This window comes from Eptatretus burgeri, chromosome 2 (genome assembly GCF_056783735.1).
Source record: "Eptatretus burgeri isolate ZD-2024b chromosome 2, Ebu_testis_v1, whole genome shotgun sequence".
Lineage (NCBI taxonomy): Eukaryota > Metazoa > Chordata > Myxini > Myxiniformes > Myxinidae > Eptatretus > Eptatretus burgeri.
The window spans coordinates 69,220,021-69,237,303 of record NC_140962.1 but is presented as its reverse complement, the minus strand read 5'-3'; the positions used below and the strand labels follow the sequence as shown (position 1 = coordinate 69,237,303).

The following is a 17,283-nucleotide window of genomic DNA, read 5'->3' as shown; positions in this document are numbered from 1 at the left end:
GGATATGGCTCTGATCTCATGTTTGGCATTTAGTACTTTCATCCATTATTAGGAAAGCAGAAGCAGCATGTCCAGGGTTGAGCAACCTGGTCTAAATCCAAATTGATGGTCGGAAATCAAGCCATTGGAGAAGAGGAAGGATTTGATGTCGGAAGCGACGATGGATGCCATGATCTTGCTGATGATTGGTCTGTAGTTGCAGGGATCCATTTTTGCACCTTTTTTATGCAGAGTGAAAATGTTTGCTGATTTCCAAGCAGATGGCAGATGACCTTGAGAAAATGAGAGGGTGAATAGAACAGAGAGACGGTGAGCAAGAGCAGCAGAGCAGGTTTTTAGAACACGAGGGCTGATGCCGTCTGGACCGGTTGCAGAATCTGAGTTGAGGTTTGACAGCAAGCTCTCCACCTTGTCAGAAGAAAAGGACATTGAGTCCTGCAACAACTGAGTGCAACTGGGTAAGGTGGGTGCAGAAAGCAATGGGGTTGGGACACAAGATTTCGAAGAAAGCACAGAGTTTCGGCATTTGAAGTTTAGGCAGTATCAGCAGTGCAGCCATTTGAGGTAAGAGAGGGGATTGAGGCGGGAACATACACCAGAAACAGACTTAACTAGACGCCACCAGGATTTGAAGGAAGGAGACAGGTTTTAGAGTTCAGACTTGAGATTGGAAAGATGTTGTTTTCTGGCTCTCCTGAGTGTAGACACACACTTCACTTATTCCAAGTTTTGTGGAAGGAACGAGGATTACCTTCAGTTGGATTTGCCTTCGATGAGGCGAAGGAAAGTTGTTTCAGGACAACGGCCTCACCACACGCTTCCATGTACTATGTGCGGATGTAGGGTAGGACAACTGAAGACAAGAAGGGAAAAATCTGTGCATGAGAGAGGAAATTTCTTTGAAAAAAATTCCAAGGATGAGTTGACGTCGGAGAAAGTAGAAATGGGAGACCAGACTAGAAGTTTGATGGCTGCTTGAAGACCCTGCCATTCGGCCTGAGTGAAGTGCTCGACTTGGCGGTGCTGAGGTGGTTCACTGATAACAGCCGGAGAGATGACCGTTTAAACATCAAAAAATCATTTACCAAGTTTCAATTTTTTCCATGGAGTGGTTTTGGAGATACAAAGGTCCAAAGTTATTCCTTTTTTTTTCCAACATGGCTGCAACACCACGTAACATCTGGTGTCATAATTATCATTGAAACATTCTACACGAGTTGTTGCACATACGGTTAAAATTTTGTGTCAATCGGATAAGCGGTTGCAGAGAAAACAGAGAAAATTAGCATGGACGGATGTACGTGTACTTAGCCCGTCCATGCTAATTGATGTACGGATGGACAACCTGAAAACATACTGCCTCCAGTGACTTCGTCAGCGGAGGCATAACTAGAATGGCACTTGGTGGAGCACATACCTCCACCAGGCTGAACAGTTTACATTTTGTATCCCACTGATAGGACGGATCTGCATCCATACTTTAACCAAAATCCAATCAGCTTGTTCTTGTCACTTACCCAATCTGTCCACCAAGATTAGTCTGAATCCGTGAACGTTTTGAAATATCATTTTCGGTCTCATGTCTCAACGGTTAGGAATCACCTAAATAATTCTAGTATCCGCATCAGGATCCTTGACAAAATCTAATCAATTTGTCCTCGTCACACATTCAACCTGTCCACTAAGTTGTCAGAATCCGTCAATAACTTTTTGAGATATCCTGCTCACAGACAAACAGACAAACGGCGAAAGTATAACCTACATCCACCTTTGGTGGCGGTGATAATGAGAACATTTATACTGAACTGTTTTCGTGTGAAGAATGACACAGGGTCGGGTCTCCCACCATGACTCACCTGTACAAAACTGCAATTCACCAAATCAGCCGTGGGCTGGGGAAGTGGGCATATCTCCTCAGATGGTTTCACCTTCATGGAGGAATTGACTTGCGATGCAATTTGTTCAGTTTGCCCAGAGGAAACACCCACACAACCTTCATCAGGAGATATCACCACCGTTTTAGGCTCTCTGATGCATCGAACATCATCCTGTTTTCCTGTGGAAAAGAAATAACTGTATAAATGGAGACAGCTAAATATTTCAGAGAGTTAACAGGGTCGCAGCCCTACGGGTGCTCTGCTGTGTGTTTAACAATTATGATTCGGTCTCAGGAGATGTTACTGTAGAATCCATAGGATTGCATGGAACCTTTAAAAGGAACTTTGGTGCAGAAGGAGGCCATTTGGCCAATAATACCAACATTGCACCAACAACAGAAACCATCAATCATCTACCTACATAGAAGCTACCTGCAATTTCTGCCAATATCCCTGTACCCCTCGATCTCAAAAGCATCTCGGTACGTCAATCCTATTTAAACCTATCTACTCTTTCTGCTTCCATGACCTTTCCATGGAGAACATTCCATGCATTAACTACTCTGACCGAAAGACCATTGCCGAATACTGTCGAAACTCTCATTTTATATATTATTTCCGAGTTTGTGGTTTCGTGTCGCGCTATCTTCGACTTTGTTCTGCGCTCGAGTAACGTGATATTCGGCTTACATTATCTCAAAGACCATATGAGGTGCATGGTACAAAAAAAGTAAAGAAAATGGTTCTGAAACAGTGAAATCGTATTCCACTTGCTGCATAAAAGTAAAATTACTACTGATACTCTGCATCAGTTCCTTTCTCAAACACCCCCACCCCAACATGTCGCGCAGAGCGTGGGTTATGCTAGTGTTCTTTACTTTAGGCCATGTGGTTCCTGGTATTTTCACTGTCTCTTCTGCTAAAAAAATTATTCTACACTTATATTTTCTGCCCTTCATTATCTGAAACATCTCGATCATGTCCCCTCATAACTACCTCGTTTTTTAATGTATAATGTCCTGTCTCAATTAGCACCCCCAGATCATTATGCATGACATTTCAAGACTGCCCCCTGTAGTATATGATCCACATTTTCATTTTCGTAGCAATCCCCAGCACCTTTTATTTCTTTATGTTAAAGTGCATCTCCAACTCCTCCTACCTCCAAGCCCACCTCACCTCCTTCTAAATTTCCAGTTTCTCCTTCCTGAAAGTTTGCTTCAGTATAAATTTTGTCCACCCCATGCATCCTCCCCTGCCCCTCATTCCTCACCATACCCATTGTTTGTCCAAGTCTCCCTCTATTTTGGCCTTCAACCCTGCTGTTGATGTTTCCCCTCTTCTCTCCAATGTTCCCTTTGTTCTGTGGTGTCCTGATCTGTTGTGTTCTAACTCTTCCAGAAAACTGGACTCTGCATCCAAAAAAACAAAACAAAAAAAAAACTCTGCCACTCTTTTGCCCAATCTATGAAAGTATCGAGATTTTCCTGAATACCATCATCCCCCACTGCGATCTTCCTTACTTCCAAGTTTTGTGTCATCTGAAAATTGAGAAAGCAGACTCTTAACGCCACTATCCAAAATCATTGATGTAAATTAAGAAGAAAAAAAATTCAATTGCTGATCCCTGACATAACCCATGAGTCATTCATTCCACCTCATATCACCGGAAGCCTCCGAGCCTGGTGTTGGCACAGTGGTTAGGGCGCGGCTTGGGATCCAAAAGGTCCTGAGTTCAAGCCCCATTGGGCCACTGAATTAATACACCAGGGGGTTGACTCAGCCTGTCATCCTTCCGAGGTCGGCGAAATGAGTACCAGTGTACTGGGCCGGTGAATGCCCTGGTTAAAATAGGTGTACCATATCCCTGTGTCGTAAGAGGCGACCAGGGTTGTGTCAGGAAGGGCATCCGGCGTAAAACATGTGCCAAATCACTATGCGGATCATACGGATGATCCGCTGTGGCGACCCCTAAAGGGAGCAGCCGAAAGAAGAAGAGGAGGAGATCACCGGAAGCCTCCCAATTGACCCCCTCAGATTTACTTTAACCTTTCATAAAATAGTTCCCAGGTATCAAAATGAAGCTGCATAAAATTTTAGGTCCATAGATGCGGTCAACTCCGAGATATTGAGGGTTGAAAATGTGGTTGTGGCCCTATTTTTATGGTCGTTGCGAACATCACAAAATGAACGGCTACTTTTAAACATTAATGCTAGAGCCTTGAAATTTTCAGAGATTATTCTTCTATAACTGCTCTGTAAGAAACAAACATAAAACTGAGTATACCTCTATTACATTTTTTGACCTGATCAGTTGAAATTCAGAAAAAAAATGTTGGTTTTGTATGAAGACCCAACTTTCTTCTTCTTCTTCTTCTTCTTCTTCTTCTTTCGGCTGCTCCCTTTAGGGGTCGCCACAGCGGATCATCCGTATGATCCACATAGTGATTTGGCACATGTTTTACGCCGGATGCCCTTCCTGACACAACCCTGGTCACCTCTTACGACACAGGGATATGGTACACCTATTTTAACCGGGGTATACACCGGCCCAGTACACTGGTACTCATTTTGCCGACCTCGGAAGGATGACCGGCTGAGTCAACCCCCTGGTGTATTTATTCAGTGGCCCAACGGGGCTTGAACTCAGGACCTTTTGGATTCCAAGCCGCTGCCCTAACCACTGCGCCAACACCAGGCTTATGAAGACCCAACTTTGAGACCCCATATATTTTTATTGACCCATCCCAGAAGCTTGAAATTTTTTCAGGTAATAACTGTATCGGAGTAGTATTCAAATACATGTTTACTTTTCTTAATCAGTCATATATAATACAGTCATGATCCCTCAAAAATTGAAAATTTTCATTTTTCCCTGAAATTCAGGTGAGGATTGCAAATACATGCCAAGGTATACCATTTCAAATTGTTCACCATTGGAAAGAGCATATTCAAGTTTCCAAAAGTGTCAAATATCAAAGTGGTATATTTAAAAAATATATATTTTCTTTTTTTTTTAAACTGATGTTAACACAGTCGTGAATACATCAGGTGTGTGCATGGTGTGGGCACCATGGTAATCATGAATGATTAGTTCTATGATTGAAATTAATAATACAAAAATATATCACATACTGAAATAACAATGTAATAAAACATTTCATGTAAATGATTTGAATAGGTCCTTGATCTGCTTTCCCAAGTCAGGTGCGAGCTTGTACTGCCTCCCAGTTGACGTTAGGGGAGCATCAATAACTTTCATCACATGGACCAAAGGAACCCAACAAATGTCCTCCCTTGAATGTAACTATATACACTGCTGACATCAGCAGATCAGCCACTATTCCTGAGTTCTATTTTTAGCACCAGCCCGATGAGTTAATCTCTTGCTATTTACAAATGAGAAACAAAGAATTACAAATTCAAATTTCAAAGTATTGTGTTCATGGTATCCGAATAGCAGATGATATGTATGTACATTGTATGTACATGTACTACACATACGTACTACATGTAAAAGGACAGTTCATTAAATAGCACACACAATGCGCACAGCACTGGCAGAACATCATTTATTCAAATATTTTTAAAATATTGATAGAACATTATACCACTTTGATATTTGACACTTTTATAAACTTGAATATGCTATTTCCAATAGTGAACAATTTGAAGTGGTATACCTTGGCATGTATTTGCAATCCTCACCTGAATTTCAGGGAAAAATGAAAAATTTCAATTTTTGAGGGATCATGACTGTATTATATATATATATATATATATATATATATATATATATATATATATATATATATATATATATATATATATATATATATATGACTGATTAAGAAAAGTAAACGTGTATTTGAATACTACTACCATACAGTTATTACCTGAAAAAAATTCAAGCTTCTGGGATGGGTCAATAAAAATATATGGGGTCGAAAAGTTGGGTCTTCATACAAAACCAACATTTTTTTCTGGATTTCAACTGATCAGGTCATAAAATTTAATCGAGGTATAATCAGTTTTATGTTTGTTTCTTACAGACTAGTTATAGAAGAATAATCTCTGAAAATTTCAAGGCTCTAGCATTAATATTTAAAAAGTTGTGGGAGTTTAAACGTAGCCGTTCATTTTGTGATGCTCGCAACGACCACAAAAATATGGTCACAACCACATTTTCAACCCTCAATATCTCGGAGTTGACCGCATCTATGGACCTAAAATTTTACGCTGCTTCATTTTGATACCCGGAAACTATTTTATGAAAGTTTAAAGTAAATCTGAGGGGGTCAACTGGGAACATTTTCTTAAATTTGGTGATTTCAGATGAAATGACTCCCGGATGACTTACATCAATGATCCCAGCCAGACATCCTCCACTTACAGCCACTCTTTGCTTCCTGTCACCAAGCCAGTTTGCAATCCAGTTAGCTATACCCGACCAGCTACTTCACAATTGCTTTCACATAAGCGAGCAACCTTCTGTATACCTTATCAAATGCATTCTGAAAGTCTGGATATTCTACATCCACTGCACTTCCCTCATCCACGCAGACAGAAACTGCTTCAAAGAACTCCAACAAATTTGTTAAACAAGAAAAAGAACAATCAGAGATTGTAGACCCTCACCAGGACTTGTATTGTGTGGTGTTTGTGCAATTTAGTGTGGTGTATTGAGTGTGCTGTTTGTGTCCTGGTGTGTTACATAATTAGAGACATAATTAGAACTGGCACTTTATAACGACTGGCAGTGATGACCTGGTACCAAGACGTCCCACTTTCATGGACGTCGCTTTGATTGGACACCTGAGCCTGGCCCATGATGTTTATTATTATGCAATTGAATTCAGAATGGGATTGAAATAAATTCATTTCAAAACAAGTGGCCTGGATGGTGTATACAAAAAAATAATAATAATAATAAAGAAAACAAAATAAGTACAGCCCTGCATTGGAGTAATCAGAAGGAACCCAAACAAGCTAAAAGCAAACATTAAGTCATCAGGAGGAACCTGGATATGATTCACATTTCTGCTGCTACTCCTCTCTACTCTCAAACCAATCGAGGCGCAGCAAAGTGAGCTTTATTCAAAAAAAAAATAATCAAAAAGAACCCAGATCAAAAAATTAAATATTTCTCGCTGTCAGGCCATGTGTCTGATCAGGTTTAAATTTAAAACATATATTCCTCATCACTACACGAGATCATAATTGTGAAGTTTCACGTTGATTGATGAAGCGGTTCAAGAGAAAAAAAATTATTTTCTTTTTGCTCAATCCAAGATGGCTGCCAGACCATGCGACTTATCAATTATTAGCGAATACCCTGGTATCCCCAAGGCTTGGAGAAAATCTGTGTGAAATTTCCCTTCAATCTGTCCAGCCGTTCTGGAGAAGATGATTTTTATAGGTTTTTGGGTAAATCCAATATGGCTGCCAAACCATGTGACCTATGTTGTCATGTGTGTGAACCTTTTGTTTCTCATCGAAAGGCAGTCATGTGTGTCAAATTACACCTTGATCTGTTCAGCCACTTCAGAGATTTTTGAAGGTCTAAACATATATATATATATATATATATATACATGTATATATACATGTATATATATATATATATATATATATATATATATATATATATATATATATATATATATATATATATATATCTGCCAACAAAAATGTTCATACTGATAAGATGTAGTACTCTACATATGCAATTATGACATCATAATGAAGGCACCTATGATGTCACCAAAAATTACATTTATTCCCCATGAGGAGTGCTTGCCACCTGCCAAGTTTCAATTTTTTCTTTCATGTGTTTCAGAGATACAGAGGTCCAATATTTTTCCGTTTTTCTGTTTTTCCAACATGGCTGCCACACCATGTGACCTATGATGTCATAATTATCACAAAATATTCTACATGAGCACTTGCTCATATGGCGAAAATTGTCTTAATCTGACAAGCAGTTGTGGAGGAAAACACTAAAGTTCTGTGCGGACAAACAAACAGACAAACGAACCCAAATGCAATGCCCTCTCCTCCGGCGAGGTTAACAAGACCTCCTTTGGTAACTCCATGCTGATACATTTCTCACAACTGAAGTCAAGCAAACACATTTAGTTCCACAATTCTTCTCTGGAACCATTTTTATACAATGGTGTTACATTTGCTACTCACCAATCCTCCAGTACCTGTCCTGACTCCAACGAGCGATTAAAGATACCCACTAACACCACGCTTATCTGCTCTGCCACCTCCATCAATACTCATTAATGCATATTTAACTGCCACTGGAGCTTTGTCATCCCTTAGTTTTTGTTGCTGTTTCTTCACTTCCTCCAGTCCGACTTGGACATCCTCTAATAGCCCATGCCCACCCCCAAGATACATACTCTCAGCTATTGGAAGTTCACCTGACTCTTCCTCTTTGAATGAAGAAGAAAAATAGCATTCATACACCTGCCACCTCGCCCTCATTGTCCAGCAATTGTCCTGTATTATTCCTCAATGGGCCAACACTTCTCTTAACACTTTCCATAGCCCTTATATACTTAAATAATATTGAGCTGTTCTGTTTAATATTTTTGGCTATGTTATTTTCATATTGTCTTTTGGCCTGTTGAGTTATATTTTCTTAACTTGTCTCTGTTTCCTCCTATAGGCTACTGATGCATCAGACTCTAGTCCTGTTATTTTGAACTTAATGAATGCCTTCTGCTTATCCCTCATGAGACTGTGTACCTCCCTGCTCAATTACCCTGGTCTCTTTCTGCTACAACATTTACAGGATAAAGAAGGAAAGGTTCATTTGTTCAGTAGCCCTTCAGCTGGAGTTTCTGGGTGACCTTGACTGAGCTCGGCATGCATTCTTGTGGCCCGTGTCTTAAAAAAGGAAAAGGTTTGGGGGGGCGGGATGGGGCGGGAGGGGGGGGGGGGGGTTAAGCATTACAATCTCAAGAGGGAGAGAGCGAGGGTGGCTTCATAACGAAGGATCACCCTGGTCACTGAAAGTCATGAAGTAAAAGGCGGGGGGGGGGTAATTCACAGCAATAAAAATGGTCTCGAAATAGCAGAAACGGACGAAAGGTTTCATTAAAATGTCGAAAGACAAAAACTTCGTCATTCCTCTGAAGTCACAAAGCCATAGAAAAGGCTAGATTTCAATATGGAAAATAAATAGAGGTTCGGTACCCGATTTGATGACCATTTGAAAAATAACTGAACCATAAATTACACTTTGATAAATGTATTCCTCGATTCCCATCTTGTACGTCACATCATCCCTTAATGCATGGGATTCAAGTACTCATACATTTATGTGTGATAATAAATAATCGAGTACTCCAAATGAAATGCCCAAGCTTCCATCATTAAAATCAACTCTGCTCTTATCCAACAAGTAAAATGTTTACAAATGAAATATTTGCAGCTTAATGAATCCAAAGGATGATGCAGGAGAGTAAAATAATATCAGTACAGTACCACATTTACGATCACATACAGCACTATACTGTATTCCTGTACTTTTTCTTTTATACACCAATTTCTCGTTCAAATTATCTTTCATAACATCGATAAATTCCATTCGCCATTGGTCCATTGGCTGCTCATAGAGTCAATTGGCTGCAGTAGTTTATATGCGTACAGAAAACCCTCAAATATTGTGGGGGTTAGGGTCATGGAAAATGCCATGATTGTTAAAACCATGATTGTGGAAAGCAAGGGCCAATGGGAAAGGGGGGGGGTTGATTCCTGGGCTTCATGGAAATACAGAGGAAGGTGCGCAGCAGCTAAAAATAAACACATCACAATTGAAACAAGTAAAACAGACATAAAATGTCACAGCTCCCATTGTTTTAGTAATTTTGCTGCATGTAGTTAAAGGGCTTGCCCATATTTACCGGATGTACAACGAAAATGGCTGCCAGTCTAATCAGTCAACCATCTTAAATCAGATCACAAAATAAAGTGAAGGGCACGTGAATGCCATCATGGACTGTGCTTGTGCCAAGTTTGAACAAAATTGGACCATGTATATCCGAGAAATGGTTGGGAAACACATTTAAGTAACAAAATGGCCACCAGTCGGCCATCTTGGATTTCATCTGCAAAAAAAAAACTGACCTGCTCATGCAAGCCATCATTCCTTATCTGTGCGCCAAGTTTGAACAAGACCGGTAAATGCATGTCCGAGAAAAGGTTGGGGATGTGTTCAACATCAGGTTTTTTTACAACTAAAGTGGCCGCCAGTCGGCCATCTTGGAAAAAAAATGACGTGCAAATGTATACCATCACGTGTGCGAGGATATGTATATATCCGAGGAAAGGATATGTATACCTTTCTTTGTGCGAAGTATGAATAAACGCACACGAAAATCGAGACCAAACCAGAGCCCCCGTTTCAGACAGAGTCCAACGGGGGCTTATAAACTAGTAAAATGTATATAAAGCATAATAACATTGAAATAAACATGTACGTGAAATAAATACAGTGTAAAATATACAAAAACAAGACTTTTACCTTTTAGATTTATTACAAAACAGCGAGGTGGGTGAGGATAATATAAACATATTACGTACTTGTTGGTACTGCCCTTTACCGTAAACAGAAAACACAAGACTTAGGGATGATGATGATGCTGTTAGAAGGAGGAGGGTGGTGGTTAGAAAGATGTGAATGTAGAACTTGTGATGGCTGTTCGATCATCAGGAGCACGATGAAGTCGCTTGCTGCATTGCCACATAGAAGAAGGGTAGAATGATCCTTGACCACCTTGACGTGAAGCAGATCTTTCCCGCTTGGATAGGAAGGTATCAGATGGCATCCTCTTCCAAAATAATCCCGTCTCTTCGGTGTCTGTCATGGTTGAACTAGAGCTTTCAGCCCCACATGCCTCGTGGAAATGTTGGTAAATCCACAATGATTTTCCTCGTATCACCAGTCCACTCAAATGGGTATGTCCGCAATCATTTCTCCCGCATTACCGGTCCACTCAAATGGGTAAATAAGCAATGGTTTCTTCCGAATTACTGCATTTGACTCATGTTAACCACCCAATCGATTCATCGATCACATAATGGTGACCCACAGACGCCACAGATTGACCTCTTGCCGACCTAACAACTCAATGTTTTTTTGCACGATGTCATAACCTTTCTCTGCCTTTTGGCACAACTAATTTTGTCCATCGTTTTACGTTTGGGCGCCATTATTAACTGCTGTGCGTCTTTCAGATCTTGTAGATCTAGTATTGCAGGATCTCCATATGTCATTTCCTGCCCGATGATTATTCATGATGAAACTTAGCTTCGTTTGCTGATCTGATTACTCCAATTAAGGGTGCGCGAGAAACAAGAAAAAGACTCGTAATGGAAGGAAATCGTATATGCGGATGCAAACAATGACTTGACTCAGCTCAAAAACCATGATTGGACGAAATGAAAAACCGCGATAACAAAATCGGAACAATAGGTTAACCCGCGATATTGGAACCCATGATATTTGAGGGTTTACTGTACTAAATAAGCAAAGTTAAAATTATGGCTCGGATAAGATTAAGATTAGGGTTGACATTAATAACCATTGGAATTAGTGCTGTTTTTGTGCTGCAGTTCCACCTTGGAGTGAGTACGATATGACAAAGACATCAAGTATGGCTGATGTAAACAGTTAGGGCTTGAGTTATGATTACTGCTCAGATTAATGATGGGGTGGTCCCAATGGTTCGTGCTGTATTTGCACTTAGATTATCCTTGTAGTTGGTGCTGTATGCAAGACCTCTTCATTTTACACTTATCATCCTGTGCTTCGCTATACATTTTCATCGGTCATTTCAGATACCATATTACGCTTTCAGCGCCATCTAACTATTGCAGACCGCAGCCGTACGGAATCCGCTGAAATAAATCAGGCGAATCTGAGTCAATAGACATGGAGTTACGAGCATTGGGTTTTTGCATCGTCTCCACATTGATCCTCGTACACGTCACAGCATCTATCTATAATTCCAGCAATCTCTGTGTGTGTGTGTGTGTGTGTGTGTGTGTGTGTGTGTGTGTGTGTGTGTGTGTGTGTGTGTGTGTGTGTGTGTGTGTGTGTGTGTGTGTGTGTGTGTGTGTGTGTGTGTGTGACCGCTGTTTCTCGACAACCTCTGATCTGATCTAATTGAAACTTGCCAGGTATATTGCTGGGGACCTGAGGATGTGCCTTTTCAAGGTTTGATATTAATCAGACAAGTGCTTCCCAAGTTATGGCCATTTATTTACCAACGAATGACAGGACACGTTGCTGCGGAGGCATGGCCGTTGGGGAAGAGGTCCTCAGCCGCGTTCCCCATTCCAGGTTGCAACGTACGGGCTTCCGGAGAGTGATGACTTCGTGTATTCTAATAATTTCTCCATTTCTTATGCGCATTTATAGATAAACACAATGGCCCAAGTTATGATCGTTTTCATATTAGACGGTGTATAAATTTCGGGAACATCAGAGTGCTGGTATGCTCCGAACCAGGAAGTAAATTTTTTCTCTCTCTCTTCTCTTCTCTTTTTATTTTTCCTTGCCACGACATTGCGAAAAGGTAAAATACGTTGGCGCTAATTGAATAATTGGGTATTAAAAATAAATTGTGAATAATGGTAACTGCGAATAATATCGAACTTCTGGGTCACGCACGTACGGGCACGTGAGAGCGAAGAAACGCCTTTGTGGTTTATTTATTCATTATTATTATTATTTTTTTTATTTTTTATTTTTTTTTTTACGGGCATGTACTAGTAAGTTTTAATAAGAGCCAGACGGGTGTGAAGAGTGAGTGCTCTTGCTTTGTGCTACAGTTCAGTCGTGATTTCTCGTCAACATTTTTCCAATGTTTTCGGTGTTGTATGAAATTAAAAAAACAATACTCATGGCAGCTGGTATACTGTAATTGAATGGTTATTTTATTCCAAATTGTTGCATTGCTTCGGGTGTTTTCGTGTCGTGTTCTCTCTCTCTCTCTCTCTCTCTCTCTCTCTCTCTCTCTCTCTCTCTCTCTCTCTCTCTCTCTCTCTCTCTCTCTCTCTCTCTCTCTCTCTCTCTCTCTCTCTCTCTCTCTCTCTCTCTCTCTCTCTCTCTCTCTCTCTCTCTCTCTCTCTCTCTCTCTCTCTCTCTCTCTCTCTCTCTCTCTCTCTCTCTCTCTCTCTCTCTCGTATTCCACATCCTCAGCTGTGCTCCATTTGTTGAATTTGAGAAAACAAAATTATCAGTTTCCTCCGTGGAACATTTTAATTAGTAAAATAAATAAATAAATAAAAACCACCAGGTTCCAATTTAGAATCCCATTAAATGAAGATTAGTATCAGCCTCAAACGTTGTTGAAAACAGCCATAAATTAACCCTTAAAGGTGGACTGACCTTGAACGTGAACATGAATCAATTTGGCCCTGGATGCGAGACAAATGGCCGAGTCAACAAAGGTCATTTGGCATGTTAGGAAACAACAGACGGATTGATGAAACATGGTAATGACACAATGATTACAAATGCAAACACTTCAATATCCCCAATGCTTTATAAAGGATGCACATGTGATGTAGAATGCACTGTATTGCCCCCATACAGCCATGAGGTCTCGGGTGTTGTGCAAATAAAGGGGCGAAGGATTAACATCCAGAAGGAAACGACATCTCATGAATGCAAAGAGTCTTAAAGGCAACAATGTCAACCGCTCACCCAATATGACTGTTCAATATGCACTGTATTAACAAAATGATCGAGGAACAGAAGAACATGTACATCCATCAAAATTATAACCTTACACTTTGCTTCACGAGAAATAATTTGTCGTGAAAGAGAAGAACAATTAAACAAATAACAAAGTTTGAATCTAAAGGGGCCAACTGTTCAAACACAACATTTATTTCAAGGATCAACATGTCATTTATGGAAGTAAAATTATGCACAAAAGCACAGTTTATATAATTTAAATTCTGCGTTACACGAACAAGGTTGCTCTTCGAAAGAGAATGCCCACCATGCACTAGTGAGTGCTCCTGCGCCTTGAGACGACACAAGTCGAGAGACGGCTTCGCCCCCTTCTTCTTCTTCGCTTTCGACGACTCCGAGACGTCGGCTTTTGCTTTTCGCTGTCTGAATGCAGCAAGCTGTGCAGGAAAGCGAAGGAGAGGTATAGAGTGAGATACGTCAGGAATATGCAGCACCACAACACGAGCATGGCTATCGGCCAAGGGTATGGGCAGCGGGGACAGCGGCATCACCCAGACAGTCCTGGCTTTGCAAGTCCGATGTTCCCCACCTCCCACCTTCCATGACCCAGACTCGAAGGTACGCCAAGACCAAGCTCCGCGAGAAAACATACCCCAAACTCTCCGACATAATCACCACAAAAACCACTGGACAGCTACATGGAAAAATACCAGCAAAGGAGAAAATATAAAACCACCCCCAAATGTTCCGTCTTCCCCAGAATACGCTGACATTTTCTGGTTTGGCAACAATCCCTTCTCCCCACCCTTTGTTAACCCCACACTCCCCTCAATCCCACACAAATCCACAACGCTTTAAGAGGATTTTCAGTGTTTGATGCATTCATCCGCCCTATGTTTTGAAAACATCGCTCTTCTGTTCAGGCCGCTTCTTATCATTATTTTCCTTCCATAGCTTTGCATCAAAGATATCAAATGCATCCATAATTATTTTTATACGAGCTCATGAAACGACATTCTCTGCACAATGTTTGGCAAATAACATAGAAATAAAAATTTTTATTGCAAGGGAAGGTACGAGCCAACAGGACAATTACAATCGATGAAGTTTTGCAGTGTGAATCACTCACTGTACCGCATCAAAGTTAAAAAAAAATAATAATAATTGCCTTTTGCAATTCAAAGCTGATAAAAACGTTTTCATGTTTAAAACGTTTTTAAAATCGAAATATCAAGCATTTGGATACACGTTACTCAAACGCATTCACGTGGAATGATGGTCTGCAGAGTGCACAGCAATTTGTTGCATTTTCACACGCATGCCTTGGAGCAAGTACAGCACAAGTGTGCCCTGGCCAAATCTCGCCTTCTGCCAACAAAGTACAAAATAATGCTTTGCCGTGGAATTGGATTCAACAATCACAGCGTTATTTAATAATAACAACAACAACAACAACAAAAACGTTTTTTTTTTGCCAATTACCAGAAAATCTGCACATATTTTCTTTCCTCAAATGTCATAGTGGTGTCTGTGTCTGATCATATCTGGCCGACCTTAGTAGAGGATGCACTCATTGTTCAATGATACACGTGCAAACTTGACACACTTATTACCGACAAGCAGAGGAACCCCACACATTGTGCAGAAGGAATTTAAAGTTCAGAAAACGAGCCAAGTACGACGTATAATTCCAATTAATTACTCACATATAATTTAGAAGGCAATACAATAATAATAATAATAATAATGTTACGATTAATATAATATATACAATATTTAAGATAAAACAATAGGCAGAACAGGTAAAAATATGATACAATAAGGCAATACTACACAATAATGACTACTGCAGTGCCTCTGGATAGACAACATTCCGAGCCTGGTTGTTGGTGCCAGAATTGTGAGCTTGGCGATACTGATAAGATGATTTGTAATACTGCCTACCACGGGATTTTGCAAGATGATAATATTTACACAGAGAGAATTGGGGTCTCCCTCCCACCCTGTAGGTTTGAAAATGTTTTCTTGCATATCTCCATTTGCTAAGAGGATTCCAACGGTATGCAATATGATGGGGTGACTACCGGTGGGCCCAATTCTATCGATGGACAGAGAGACAGGAAACACAACTTTATATATTTCATAATATCATAAAATATGTCATTGTGTGTCGGTCAGTCACTCCGTCAGTCAGTGTATGTGTGTCTCCTCCATAACTCCAAAACCATGAAACCTCGTGGCCTGAAACTTTGCATACATAGTAAGGGAACTCCAAGGAGGTGAAGAAATTAAAATTGTGTGTTTGTGTTATTGTAAACACCCCTTTTGAAGATAATAAATGGCCACATTGAATTATTCTTTATCAAGGCTCATCCTTGGTCACTTCACCGGGGTCTTAATTTGCCATTTTTTTTGGCCTGCTCAACATTGCCTTGACGTGGAACAGGCTGCAATGGTTTAACAATAGTTGTTTTTTTTCTTCACTTCCCTCACTCATATCATCATACCAACGAATCCCTGAACACATTGCGAGCTTGTAAACGCCCGGTGACGCCGCCAGAATCTGTGGCTTTATTTCATTTCTGCACATGCAATAACCTCAAGAATCTCATAATCTCAGCTGAATTAAAAAATTTAAACTCCGTAATTGAACTTATCAGCAGTTCTGACTGCGAAAAAAAAACACCGTTCATTTGTCCAATTCAGACACTGCTGGAAATTCCGGGTGTCTCCGGGTGCATGGTGTTTATTTTACCGATTGATGATCACTAATACGTTGCCAAACCAGCCGTTCCTCATCAACCGTTTTGTTGGCGTGCTTGCTCGAGTCCTTAAGCTACTTGGTGAGCGTGATAGAAGCTGCTTCATTGTCCATTTCCAAGCTGTGGCCACACAAAGCAAGAGTATTCACACCGTTACTGAATATATCGATCGACTTGAGCAAAGTTTAGGCCCTGCTCACCTGCGTTTGGCCCCTCGAGCAGTGGCTTGATCAAAGAAAATGTGCAATTTCATTTCGACATTTCCAATTCTTATATGATCTTCTTTCTTTATATGACTCATCACTGGGACATAGACATATTAAAAAAACATTAAACATTTCGTTTTTAAAAGTTTCTTCTACCATTTCATTGGAGTACTCTTAAAGCTTCAATCTGTATAAGTTTCCATGGGGAGTTCTCAGTGGGGACATCTCTGGAGATAGGAAGGCAAAATAAACTGGAAGAGCAATCAGTAGAGCGCATACCTCTGCCAAGCTGATTAGTTTACGTTTTGCATCCCACTGATAAGCCAGATCTGGATTCGGACTTGAACTAAAATTTAATCAGCTAGTTCTTGTCACCCAACCAACTCATCCACCAAGTTTCGACTGAACCCATCGATAACTATTTGAGATATCGTGCTATATATGGTTTAAGCCCTCTCACTCAATGGTGAAGAATCATATAAGAAATTCTCGGATCTGGCTCCAGATTCAGATCTTCACCAAAATTGAACCAATTCTTCCTTGTTACATACCCAACCTGGCCACCAACTTTTGGCCAAATCCGTCCCAAACTTTTTGAGATATATTGCGATATATCATTTTTGGTGCTGTCTCTCAATGGTGAAAAATAACAAAAAAAAATGATCGGATCCAGATCTTCACCAAAATCGAAAATTTTTGTCCAAGTCACATACCCG

The 17,283-nt window shown here is 40.3% G+C and overlaps 1 protein-coding gene across 3 annotated transcripts in view; it reads right to left on the bottom strand.

The window, feature by feature from the left end:
* LOC147032238 (uncharacterized) overlaps positions 1-17,283 on the bottom strand; it is a 130,010-nt gene that overhangs the window by 89,880 nt on the left and 22,847 nt on the right. For all 3 annotated transcript variants that reach the window (XM_085869662.1, XM_085869663.1, XM_085869664.1), the window contains exons 2-3: positions 13,907-14,036; positions 1,857-2,056 (exon numbers count right to left, since the gene is read on the bottom strand). In XM_085869662.1, the coding sequence (XP_085725788.1) occupies positions 1,857-2,056; positions 13,907-14,036 (330 nt within the window). The remainder of the gene's footprint in view (positions 1-1,856; positions 2,057-13,906; positions 14,037-17,283) is intronic.